This window comes from Molossus molossus, unplaced genomic scaffold (assembly GCF_014108415.1).
Source record: "Molossus molossus isolate mMolMol1 unplaced genomic scaffold, mMolMol1.p scaffold_m16_p_13, whole genome shotgun sequence".
Taxonomy (NCBI): Eukaryota; Metazoa; Chordata; class Mammalia; order Chiroptera; family Molossidae; genus Molossus; species Molossus molossus.
Window position 1 is genome coordinate 43377283 of NW_023425348.1, and position 12550 is coordinate 43389832.

Consider the following 12550-nt stretch of genomic DNA (forward strand, 5'->3'; position numbering starts at 1 on the left):
GCAGGAGGCTGTCAATCGATGTTCTCTCTCATCAATGTTTCTATCTCTCTCTCGTTCCTTTCCTCTCTCTCTAGAATCAATAAAAAAAAAAAATCTATTAAAAAATTGATTAAGAGTTTTAAATGGATTGGGAAAATGCTTGTATTCAAGAAAAAGAAAAAAGAGTTTGGTAGATCCAGAAGGTACATGAATGGTGAGATTATGGACTATTTTAAAAATTCTGTTTTTCTATCTTCTTTTGTACTTTTAAAACTTTCTACAATTGGTATATATTATTACTGTATTAAAATATTTTTAAAGAAAAATGATAAAGGGTGGTACTAGCTTTAATAAAGATAGGGTTCAGAAATAAATTCTCATATTTATAGTTAATTACTTTTCAGAAAGAGTGCCAAGACAATTCAATAGGTAAAGAATAATCTTTTCAACCTTTTTTTCCTGGGACAACTGGATATTTTCATGCAAAAGAATGAAGTTGGACTTTTCCTTACACTATACAAAAAACAACAACATACTGCAAAATGGATCACAGACCTAAACATGTGAGCTAAAACACTGAAAAAAAAAAAAAAAAACCCTAAAAGTACTTGGGCTACATTTTCTTAGATATAACACCAAAAGCATAAATAAGAAAATTAAAAAACAGATAAAATCGGCCCTAGCCAGTTTGGCTCAGCGGTTACAGCATTTGCCTGCGGACCGGAGAGTCCCGCGTTCGGTTCCCGCTAGGGAATGTACCTAGGTTGCAGTTTGTCCCCGGCCCTTGTTGGGGTCGTATGGGAGGCAACCACTGAATGTGTCTCTCTCACATCAATGTTTCTCTCTCTCTCTTCCTCCATCTCTCCGTCCAGCTCTATCTGAAGATACATGCAAAAATGTCCTCGGGTGGGGATGAAAAAAAAAACAACAGATAAAATCAGATTTCATCAAAACTAAAAACCTTTGTGTTTCAATGAACATTATCAAGAAAGTGAAAAAGTCAACCTGTGGAATAGAAGAAAATATTTGAAAATCATACATCTGAGAGGGGACCTATGTCTGATTATGTAAAAATCTCTTACAACTCAACAATAAAGACAAATGACCCAATTAAAACATGGGCAAAGGGTTTGAGTAGACATTTCTTTAATAAACATATACACATGTCCAACAAGCACATAAAAAGAAGCTCAACATCATTAGCCATTACGGAAGTTCATATCAAAATCACAATGAGAAACTACTTTACATTCAAAAGGATGGCTGTTAGAAAAAAGACAGGAAATCGTAAGTGTTGGCGAGGAAGTAGAGAAATTGAAACTCTCCTACATTGCTGGTGGAAATGTCAAATGATGAAACTGTTTTAGAAAACAGCCTGGCAATTCCTCAAAACATTAAACCTAGTTACCACATGCTCAGCAATTCTTCTACTAGGTATACACCCAAGAATCATGAAAACATATGTCCCCACAAACACCTGTACATGAATGTTCATAGCAGTATTATTCATAGTCAAAAGTGTAAACAACCCAGATGATGTCTATCAACTGATGAATAGATGAATAAAATGTGGTATATCCATACATAACTTCAAAATGCCAAAATGATTTGGCAATGAAAAGAAAAAACTGATACATGTTAAAACATGGATGGACCTTAAACTCTCACAAGTGAAAGAAGCCAGTCAAAAGAACGAATATTTTATGGTTCCATTTATATGAAATGTTCAGAATAAGCAAAGCTATAGAAACAGAAAGTAGAATAGTAGCTATCTCAGGACAGAGGTCTTAGGAGAACGTGGATTGACTGCTAATGGATGCAGGGTTTCTTTTTGAGGTATGAAAATATTCTAGCATTAACTGTGGTGATAGTTGCACAACCTGATGAATGTACTAAAAACTATTAAATTGTACATTTTAAACAGCTGAATTGTATGATATGTGAATTATATCTCAGTAAAGTTGTGTGTTTTTAAAAAATGATATAGATATAAGACCTAAAAATAGTTTCTACCACATTACTGGAAAATCTTGTAGACATTAAGGGCATTTTGACTATTAAAACATCCTTGGAATTTTTATTCTTGATTCCAAGAAGAATTAAGAAATAAAAATACATGTTCTCCCCATGTGTCATATACATTGGACTGTATGTTGAAGAAATACACATGAATTTAAGCTGCTGGGTGTAAGCTGGCATTGATCCCTTCTAAATAGCTGTGCACTGTGAACCCCATAAGTAGTCAAGTTTTAGAGAAAGACCATGTCCTTGGCAAAACAAAGTTTCCAACTGTTTTTGGAAGGAGAAGCTACTTTAACTTTCTATGCAGTCTCAAAAAACTTAATGGGAAAGAGGCAATAGAGGCAAAGGAAGAGAGGTCATGAAGTCCCTAGATTCTAATCCTAGTTCTTCTACTTAACTCATGGTCTCAGAATCTCTTCTGTAAAAGGCAGCTGTCTGTGCCCTAATCAACTCATAGGATTGTAATAAGACCCAAATGGATCTTATTACAGATAAGATCTGTAAGATACTAATGATGGATGAATGGATGGATGGATGGAAGGAAGGAAGGAAGGAAGGAAGGAAGGAAGGAAGGAAGGAAGGGAGGAAGGAAGGGAGGGAGGGAGGGAGGGGTGGAAGGAGGGGAAGAACGGGAGGAAAGGAAAAGAAAAGAAACAATGTTAGTGGGCTATAACTGGCTTTGACCTCAGAAGATTTGGTCTTGCAATGTTTGCCATGAATAGCTTTGTCATCCTTGAGGAAGTAAGCATAGCTGCAGCTCAGTTTTTACCCCTAAAGATAGGCCTGGTTAACATACTTCACAGAGTGTGAAATGAGACACAGAAGTAAAAATATACCAAAAGCCATTACATTCAATACAAATGTAAATCATCATTAGTATCTGTAAACTATATCCTCAAAGCATTGCTCTTAAATCCCTACCCACCCCAGCTTTCAAGAAAGGAAGGAAGTGCACTGGCTTAAGAAAAGCCAAAAGCAATAGGGAAGAATCCACTGATATCCTTATGACTAGTACTGCAGAGTATTACCCAATTCAAATTGGTTAGTCTCTCATACAATGTTCCCACATCTGGGAACTGGCACATGTGTCCTGGTTTATTGAACTTGAGATATTGAAGTGCTTCCTACGAAGTCTAGATGGCCACATTCTCGAGGACAGTGCTTCTCAAACATTTGGTCTCAAGATCCCTTTACACGCTTCAAATTGCTGAGGACCCCAAAGAGCTTTTGTTTGTGTGGGTCATATATATGATACATTAGAAGTTAAAACTGAGAACATTTATAACGATAGAAATCTATTACTTGTCAATATAAATATTTTTTGAAAAATAAGCATATTTTCCAAAAAAGAAACCTAAAGAGATGAGGGACATTAGTTTTACAGTTTTGCAAGTCTCTTTTTCAAAGTCTGCCTTCACAGAGGACAGCTGGAGTCTCATGTATTCTTCTGCATTCATTTTGTTACTATCAGCTGTTCCATAAGAAAATCCCGCCTCATATAAACATGTAGTTAGAAAAGAAAGGAATATTTTAATAGCCTTTTCAGATAATTGTGGCTATTCTTCTCTGATACCTTTGAACTCATCAAGCAGTAGTTTCATAAAGGTTAGAAACAAGGTAAATCTGAAAACAGAACATTCTTTTTACATCTGTTACATTAAAATCCATTAGTCTTCGGCACTTGGACAAGATCTTTACCTCTGTACATGATTTCATAGCATCACACACTGGTCACTTGGAAAATATTAGCTCACCAAGTTATAAAGATTTTAAATGTTGACACATTCATTATAAAATATTTAAAAATCAGTTGTTAAATATCACTATCAAACTCATCAAAAACATCTTTAAGGAATGGGAAGCTGTCACTCTCATGGGGGCAAACACAAGTTTTCAGAAATTCTAATTTTCATTCAAAATATTCAATTTAACCATCTACCGAAGTCTGAATAGTTTGTCAACTGTGTGCTGGTCATTCTTCCATGTAAAGATGGTGCCCCATGAAACACCAGCTAGTTCAGTGAGCAACTCAACTGCCCAAGGGCTTTCCTCGAAAGCACCATTGTACCTCAGTACACAGCAGAAGTACTCTGTGACTATTTCCCTTTACAATACCTTAACCTTATGTTTATGGAGCGATTTATAGTTTATAATATACATACATTTATATTCATGTGACCCTCATCATTGCCCTACAAAATGAAACAAGCAGCTAATATTAAATGAATCTGAAGACATCCATACCAGTGTAATATTACATAATCCAACAGGCTTACTTCCATATACTTTATTGTTTTTATATTTCCTTTCTAAATGTGCACAGAATCAAAGAAGGTGACATTCCCAGATAGAAAAGGAACTGAATGTTCATTTTACACATGATATTTCTGTGAGTAAGCACAATGCCCGAAACACTATAAATTCTCAAAAGATGTTTTAATAAATGAATTGTGATACAGCACCGTCACACATCTAAGAAACAGAGCTTCAAAAAAGGTGTGACCTGCTTAAAAAGAATTAATTGCGTCAAACCGTGTTTGTTGATCACCTGTTGGGTGTGTGCAGGGTGGGGCAAAGTAGGTTTACAGTTGTGAGTATGTGAAATAGTTTGTTCTTGTGTTACTATTCATGAATTACTGTATTATTTTCCATACAAATAACTATAAACCTACTTTTGCCCCACCCTGTATGTACTGAGTTACGTCTCAACTGACAGAGCAGTAAATGAGACGCAGAAGATCCCCTTCTCATAAATAAGGTAGGCACAAAAGGACAAATATTATATAATGCCACTTTGAATTATCCAGACTAGGCAAATTTTTAGAGAGAGGAAGTAGATTTGAGGTTACAATGGTTAGGGAAAGGGGGAAATGGGAGTTATTAATTAATGCTTATAGTTTCTATTTGGGATGATTAAAATTTTGGTAGTGGTGATGGTTACACAGCATTGTGAATTAATGCCACTGAATTATACACTTAAAATTGTTAAAATGACAAATTTTATGTTACATATTTTATCACAATTAAAACAAAATTTACTAAACCAAAAACTATTATACCCTTAAAGTGGGTGAATTGTATGGTATATTGATTATGTCTCAGTAAAACTGTTAAGAAAAGAAAAGAAAAGGTCCCTGACTCATTAGGCTTGTAATCTAATGGAAAGAGATAGACAATAAACACAATAATTTTAGCTAGTGAAAAGTGCTGTGATAGAAATTAATTAGGTGATATAATAGTAATAACTAGGGAGGGACCTACTTTAGATAAAGTTGTCACATAAACCTTATTGAAAAAGTGATATTGAGCTAAGATATAGAGATGACAAGGAAGCAGACAGGCAAAGAGCTAGGAAACAGTAATTTCCTTATGGGCATGGAAATAGTGCAAAGGCCCTGAGGAAATGCCAGGAAAGAACCTGCATTTAAATAACCGGCTAATGTGGTAGGAGTATAGTAATTTAGGGGAGAGGAAGCTAGAAAGTATATTATATAAGGCCTTAGAGTCTGTAGTAAAAAGTTAGAGTTTTATTCTAAATATGAAGGGAAGCCAATGAGTAATTTCAGCAACAAAGTGCTGTGATTTGATTTATTTTTTCAAAGATCTCTCTAGTTGCAGAGAACTGGAATAGAAGCAAAGTCACACTTAGAAAACTATTTCAAAAGACCAGATGAGGGTTGGTAGTTGCTTGGACCGGGATAGTAGGGACAGAGATGGAGAGAAGTGAACAGATTTAAAATATATTACGGGTGCTAAACATCACTAATCTTCAGGGAAATGCAAATCAAAATGACAATGAGGTACCACCTTACACCTGTTAGAATAGCTATTATAAAAACACCAGAAATCACAAGTGCTGGCAAGGATGCGGAGAAAGGGACCCTAGTGCACTGTGGTGGGAGTGTAAGTTAGTGTGGCCACTATGAAAAATAACATGGACATTTCTCAAAAAATTAAAAATAAAATTATCATATGATCCAGCAATTCTACTTCTGGGTATTTATCCAAAGGAAATAATTATCTGAAAAGATACTTATTAAAAAGGTATCTGAACCACCTCCATTTTTATTACATTATTATTTATAATAGTCAAGACATGGAAACAATCTAGGTGCCCATCAATGGATGAAGAATATGTGATATATATATAACATTCCATTGTATGTATATGTATACAGCCATAAAAATGAATGAAATCTTGCCATTTGAAACAATGTAGATGGACCTTGAAGGTATTTTGCTAAATAAGTCAGACAAAGAAAGATAAATACTGTGTGATCTCACTTATATGTGGAATCTTAAAACAAAAACTGAACTTCAATACAGAGAACATGTTTGGTGGCTGCCAGAGAGAGGGGTGGCCAATGTGGGTGAAGGGTAGTCAAAACCTAACAAACTTCCAGTTACATAATAAATAAGTCCTAGGAATATAATGTACACCATGCTTACCTTATTGTATATTTAAAGTTGCTAGGAGTATATCTTAAAAGTTCTCATCACAAGAAAAAAATTGTAACTGTTTGTTGTGATGAATGTTAGACCTATTATAATGATCATTTTGTAATATATACATATATCGAAGCATTATGTTATACATCTGAAACTAATGTTGTATGTCAATTATATCTTAAGAGGAAATAGTAAAATTACACTGTGGGAGAGATGAGCTAATGGACTGAATTGGGAAATGAGGAAAAAGGAGTAATCAAGAATGACTCTTAGGTTTTATGGATGAGCAACTAGAAGATGAAATGTCATTTAGACAACTCTGCTGAGGTGGTGTGTGTGTTTTCGTGAAGTGAGAGATAATGGGTTCATAACTGGAAAAGACTGGGGTTAAGGATAGGTTGTTTTTTTTATCTGTTTATTTTGTGGGGATGTGGGAAGTGTCATTTTATGTTTATATGCTAATAAGAGTGATCAAATAAGGAGAAATTATCAATACAAGATAAAAAGGGGGATACTTGAAAAAGTCTTTGAGAAGAAAATAGGATACAGAACATAAGTGAACACGTTAACATAAAATGGGAAAAGGCAACACTTTCAACCAACTCATAATTTTTTTTAAAAAGCCAGTTTCACTTAAGAATTTCCTTGATGAAGCAGTAAAAGTTATTAGTTATATTAAGTTTTGACCCTATAGCACATACCTTTGTAGTATTCTGTGTGGTGGAATTTTAAAAAATATGTTTCTTTCGTTGATTTCAAAGAGAGGAGGGAGAGATAGAAACATCAATGAGAGAGAAACATCGATTGGCTGCCTCCTGCATGCCCCCTACTGGGGATGGAGCCTGCAACCCGGGCATGTGCCCTCACCCGGAATCAAAAAAGCAACACTCAACCACTGAGCCATATAGGTTTGGGCAATTTTTTGATTTACTACTTTTTATGCTTTGGAACTAAAAGCAAACTACTGTGCTATACACAAATTCTAATATACTTATAAAATTACAATTATGGCAGGACCTATTTTTTTGTTTTTGTTTTTCAACATTCACCTGAAAATGTTTTTCCATTGATTTTTAAAATTTTTTAGATCGAGAGGAAGAGTGGGAGGGAAGGAGGGAGAGAGAAAGAGAGAGAGAGAGAGAAAGAAAGAGAGAGAGAGAAAGAAAGAAAGAGAGAGAGACACTGATGTGAGAGACACATTGACTGCTTGCCTCCTGCACGACCCCAACTGAGGTTGGGGATAGAACCCACAAGAGAGATATGCGCCCTTGACTGGGAATTGAACCGTGACTCTTTGGTCCATCGACTGACGCTCTAACCACTGAGAAAACTGGCCAGGACAGGACTTGGTTTTTTAATCAATGTTAATTATACTGCGCCTGAATTTTGCCAGGCCCATTTTTATGGTGTTAGATGCTGACCGACAAGAATGTTATTTCCAGACAAAGAAGCTGGCACTTGCAAAACATTGGTAAATGGTGCTAAAAACAAGACACTTTGCTTTCTTCGCCTGCAGCACCAGGCCAGCGCACGCCTTCAGACAGCAGTGACGGGAAGAGGGCAAGCAGGCCGTACTAATCCTCTCAGCTCTTCAAACAACCCTGGAGGATTTCTACTTGAAGGCCTGTCTTTCTAAGCTTGTGCTTTCAAAACTTGGGCTGGACTGATCCCAAATACTGAAGTAACAAATATTACTAAATTCTGTCATTTCCTCTACCAAAAAAGTGATTTTACTACTACTTCTGGTTGTGATGAAAGGTCCTATTGACTATTCATTCAAACCCTTCGCCGCGTTGTGGATGCGGTATTAAATGACTTCACTACTTCTTCCCTGGCACTTTAACACACGCCAGTGCTTTCATCCACCTCCACCGGCGTGGCGCACAGATTGCTGAGGTGGGGCCGTTCTAACAGCATGATTTGTTCACATCTCTAGAGATGGGGTATAAATGAGACTGGCTCAGAAGACAAACTCCCCTTTGACAACATGTATTGATATATATGTATAGAAAAATAAACCTTCAAAAGTTAGAAATAGCTTATTGATACACTACCTGGTTAGGAGCCATGGTAATTAATGGTTCTTTGATTTGTTATAAGTGGAAATGTAATAAAGTGATAGTAGAAAGGCCAAAGACAGAAAGAAACATTCCCAAGAAATAGTAAGAGGTGGAAAAGAGTTGAAGCAAAGAAAGGTTAAAGGTCACAAATTTGTTAAGTTTCTTTCTAAATGCTAAGAAAGGGGCTTCCTGAGTGAACTCTGAAATCTAAGGAAGTCTGTTTATAAAAAGTTTACTGTCTTCAGCCCTGGCCGGTTTGGCTCAGCGGTTAGAGTGTTGGCCTGCGGTCCGGAGAGACCCGGGTTCAGTTCCCGCTAAGGGCATGTACTTCGGTTGCAGTTTGTCCCCAGCCCTGGTTGGTCGTGCGGGTGGCAGCCACTCGATGTGTCCCTTCACGTCGATGTTTCTCTTTCTCTCTCTCTCTCTCTCTCTCTCTCTCTCTCTCTCTCTCTTCCTCTCTCTCCCTCCCACTCTATCTGTACAAAAAAATGGAAAAATGTCCTCGGGTGAGGATAAAAAAAAAAAAAAAAAAAAGTTTACTGTCTTCTTTTAAAACTGCCACAAGAGTTATTTTAAAAACACCAGAACCCTGGCCAGTTTGCTCAGTGGTTAGAGCATCGGCCCGTGGACCAATGAGTTGTGGGTTCAGTTCTGGCTAAAGGTACGTACCTGGGTTGCAGTTCCTCACCAGACCCAGCTGGGGTCATGCAGGAGGTAACCAGTCAATGTGTAGCACTCACGTCGATGTCTCTCTCTCTGTCTCTCTCTCTGTCTCTCTCTCTCTCTCTCCCTTCCCCTCTCCCTCTCCCTTTCTCTCCCCCTCCCTCCCTCCCACTCTATCTGAAGGTAAATAGAAAAATGCCCTTGGGTGAGGACTGGGAAAAAAAACAAAACAAAAAACCCCCCAGAGAGCAAGATCTGGATTTATAGTGGTTAACATATGAATCTTAAACACATACACAAGTGTAATCTCTCATTTTCAAAAATAGTATCAAGTTACAGATGATACAAATTACTAGAAGTAATCCATTTTTAAAACAGATGAATAAACTAGTTCAACGTACTGGTGGCCTTGGTTCAGTCAAGAATAAGGTCAGAGGCTACTTGGGAAGTGCTCCAAAGTGCGGACCAAACAGATACTAAAGCTAAGAGTCTGGCGTGGAGGGCTGACTTCACCAAAGATTCCGCTGCACACAGTCAGCCTCCAGCTTTGTCCTGTTTTCAAAGCAAGCTGGGCTATTCCCAGCACCTCTTTATACCAACTTTTGGAATTCATACTGGGCCCTAAGAGAAAGAACTAAGTGTGTGTGCATGCACGTGTGTGTGTGTGTGAAGCTGGGATTTATGAGGAAATCCAGGCATTTCGGCTCTGGGCTTAATCTAGGAGTAGGTTTCACCCAGAATCTTCCAACAGACTTCTGACCCTAGGGCCTAGGTGCTTACAGAAAGAAAATAGAGCAAGATTCTGATCTGGATGCAGATCAGAACTCAGTTCTACTAACTGAGGCCAACGTTACTGATAGGATATCCTGACTCCCAGACTCTGGACCCTGGTAACCATGTCCTCTAATGTACTTAGACCTTTTCTTCCTTAATGCACTCTTGGTCTGGTCAGTTCTTGGCCAGTTCTGTCTAAGCACTGCCTTTCCCATGGTATGACAACTGTGATCGATAATGTGAGCTTGGCAGCCGTGAAATTAAAGTCCTATTTCTTAGACCAAGATACTTTTCTGCCAAAAACAGAGGGCAGGAAGCATCGGTTGCGGGAAGAATGGCACATGGAAAGCTGAGTCACGGGCCAGAGGCTGTGAGCAAGGCCGCCGGCTGGAGTGAAGAGCGTGAGCCGGAGTGGAGGTAACAACGGAGCAGCGTGGCTGAGAGGGCAATGCGTGTGAGGCCATAAATAAAGCAAGTGATTGAGGGCTGCAAACTAGAAATCGGACCCAATGGCAGAAAAGGATAAGAATCTTAATAAAAACCAAAGTGAAAAATAAAACATTAAACTGAGGTTAGATGAGGCAAAGATGATACCATTTGAAGGAATAATTTTAGATCTATCAGGAATGACTAAGGGAATTGTTTAGTGAATCTTTAGATGCATAAAGATAAAAGGCAATTTGGGCTCATATAAACAAAAGAATCATGAACCTTATTGTTTCTATAAAGTGGAGAGGTTTGAGGATACAGTTGATAATGTCTTTAAATAACAGCCCAAACCTGGATACTCATCCATGTACTCTTCCAATTGGAAGGATGTCCAAATAAAAACAAACAACTGGAATTTATGGGATGTCTACCTCTTGAAGTAGAGCCAAGAATGCTAAAGAAATGATGCATAGTTCCTCAGGAAAATGCACATCCAAGGAAGCCTCTGTTAGTCTTTCTACAGCATTTGGAAAGATATTATTTAACTAATATATTAACTGGTGTGATGTGGAGAGAACCATAAATATCCAAGATGGGCTGGAAGGACCGTGTGATTGGTTTTTTCTCTTTGGCCCTGGATAATAAGGTGAGGAGACCATTAAGGACTTGCCAAAGCCACTAAACGTTTTATTCCATAAACAATCCCCAGTGTAAAATGAGTCCCTAGAAGAGGTCTAAGAGAAGACAGCTATGTGAGGAAAAAGCTATTATTACTGGTCAAGTTGCAGAGGCAAGAGGTTATAAAGCCCACATTCAAGTTCAATCTATAAGCAGCAACAACCCAGTAATGGGCTTCTGAGTTTAGTAGGAGAATTCTAATTTGTACCCACTACTTCTCTGTAGTATTTACGATGGCACAGAATAAGACTGTGGCCAAAAACCAACTTTGCATTAACACTGTAACAGGTTTAATAAAACAGTCCACTGTAGTACTTATTTATAAACCAAGAGGGTTAACAATCCAAGGAAGCAGGGTGTATGTGGGAAGTAGGAGCGGAGAGAAGAGGGGTTACTTACCTGTGCTATATTTTTGTTCAGAAGATAAACACCGTAATCAAATTGCAACTTCTCCCCTCCTTTTGGGTATAATGGAAACCTAAAAAAGATTAAGTAGGATCAGAGTTTTCAAAAACGTGAGTAAAACAACTTCAAAGTTGTTGACAAAGGTGGAAGTTTCTTGGATCGAGCATAAACATCTAAAGACTTGGACTAAATCACTTAGTTATAGTCTTTGCAAGCTATCATCTTAACATCTTCATTTCATTAGTCAAATCAGAACAATGTCTGCTTTGTTTCAAAGAAAAAACTAAATAGGTCATGCAACAAGAGATTAATATGTTAGAAAGTGCCCCCCAACCCCAAGGAGTTGAGGCTCCTGTGTTTCATATTTATATATCATAACCATACCACCCTAAGATTAAGATCCTAGAAAATTTTTCCTCTAATGCCTTGGACCCAACATTTCAATTTCTGCTAAATGGGAAAGGAAGATTAAGAGAAAAAAAAATTAGCCCTGGCCGGTTTGGCTCAGCGTTTAGAGCGTCTGCCTGTGGACCTGAGAGTCCTGGGTTCGGTTCCCGCTAAGGGCCCGTACCTTGGTTGCAGTTTGTCCCCGGCCCCGGTTGGGGTTGTGTGGGTGGCAACCACTCGATGTGTCTCTTTCACATCAACGTTTCTCTCTCTCTCTCTTCCTCCCTCTCTCCCTGTCCCTCTATCTGAAGATACATGCAAAAGTGTCCTCGGATGAGGATTAAAAAAAAAAGAGAGAAAAAAAAAAATTAGACATGAAAGCAATACATACGATTTGGTTTCATTTAAGCCAGCAGTCAAATCAACAGCACCAATATGAGTGAAAATTCATTCATATTTGCAGGGGTGGCTATTTGGAAGTTATGTCTCCAAGGCAATGTACTCATGCCACAGAGCTCTCATAAGACTTTCCATTTTAACCTGACTCAGCATGAAATCTGTGGATCTTTATAAAGACAATGAGTTATTCTAGGGAATAAGTTTCCCTCACTATTTCCCTTTTCCTACTCCCACAAATGAAGAAGAAAAGGTTACAGTATACCTACTTAGTCATATTTTCCCGATTCTTAAGACCAAGCCTAGCT

General features: G+C 37.8%; 1 protein-coding gene across 13 annotated transcripts in view; it reads right to left on the minus strand.

Annotated features, from left to right (window-relative positions):
* Window positions 1–12550, minus strand: part of UVRAG (UV radiation resistance associated) — a 291381-nt gene that overhangs the window by 66270 nt on the left and 212561 nt on the right. For all 13 annotated transcript variants that reach the window (XM_036258243.1, XM_036258242.1, XM_036258244.1 and 10 more), the window contains one exon: window positions 11454–11532. In XM_036258243.1, the coding sequence (XP_036114136.1) occupies window positions 11454–11532 (79 nt within the window). The remainder of the gene's footprint in view (window positions 1–11453; window positions 11533–12550) is intronic.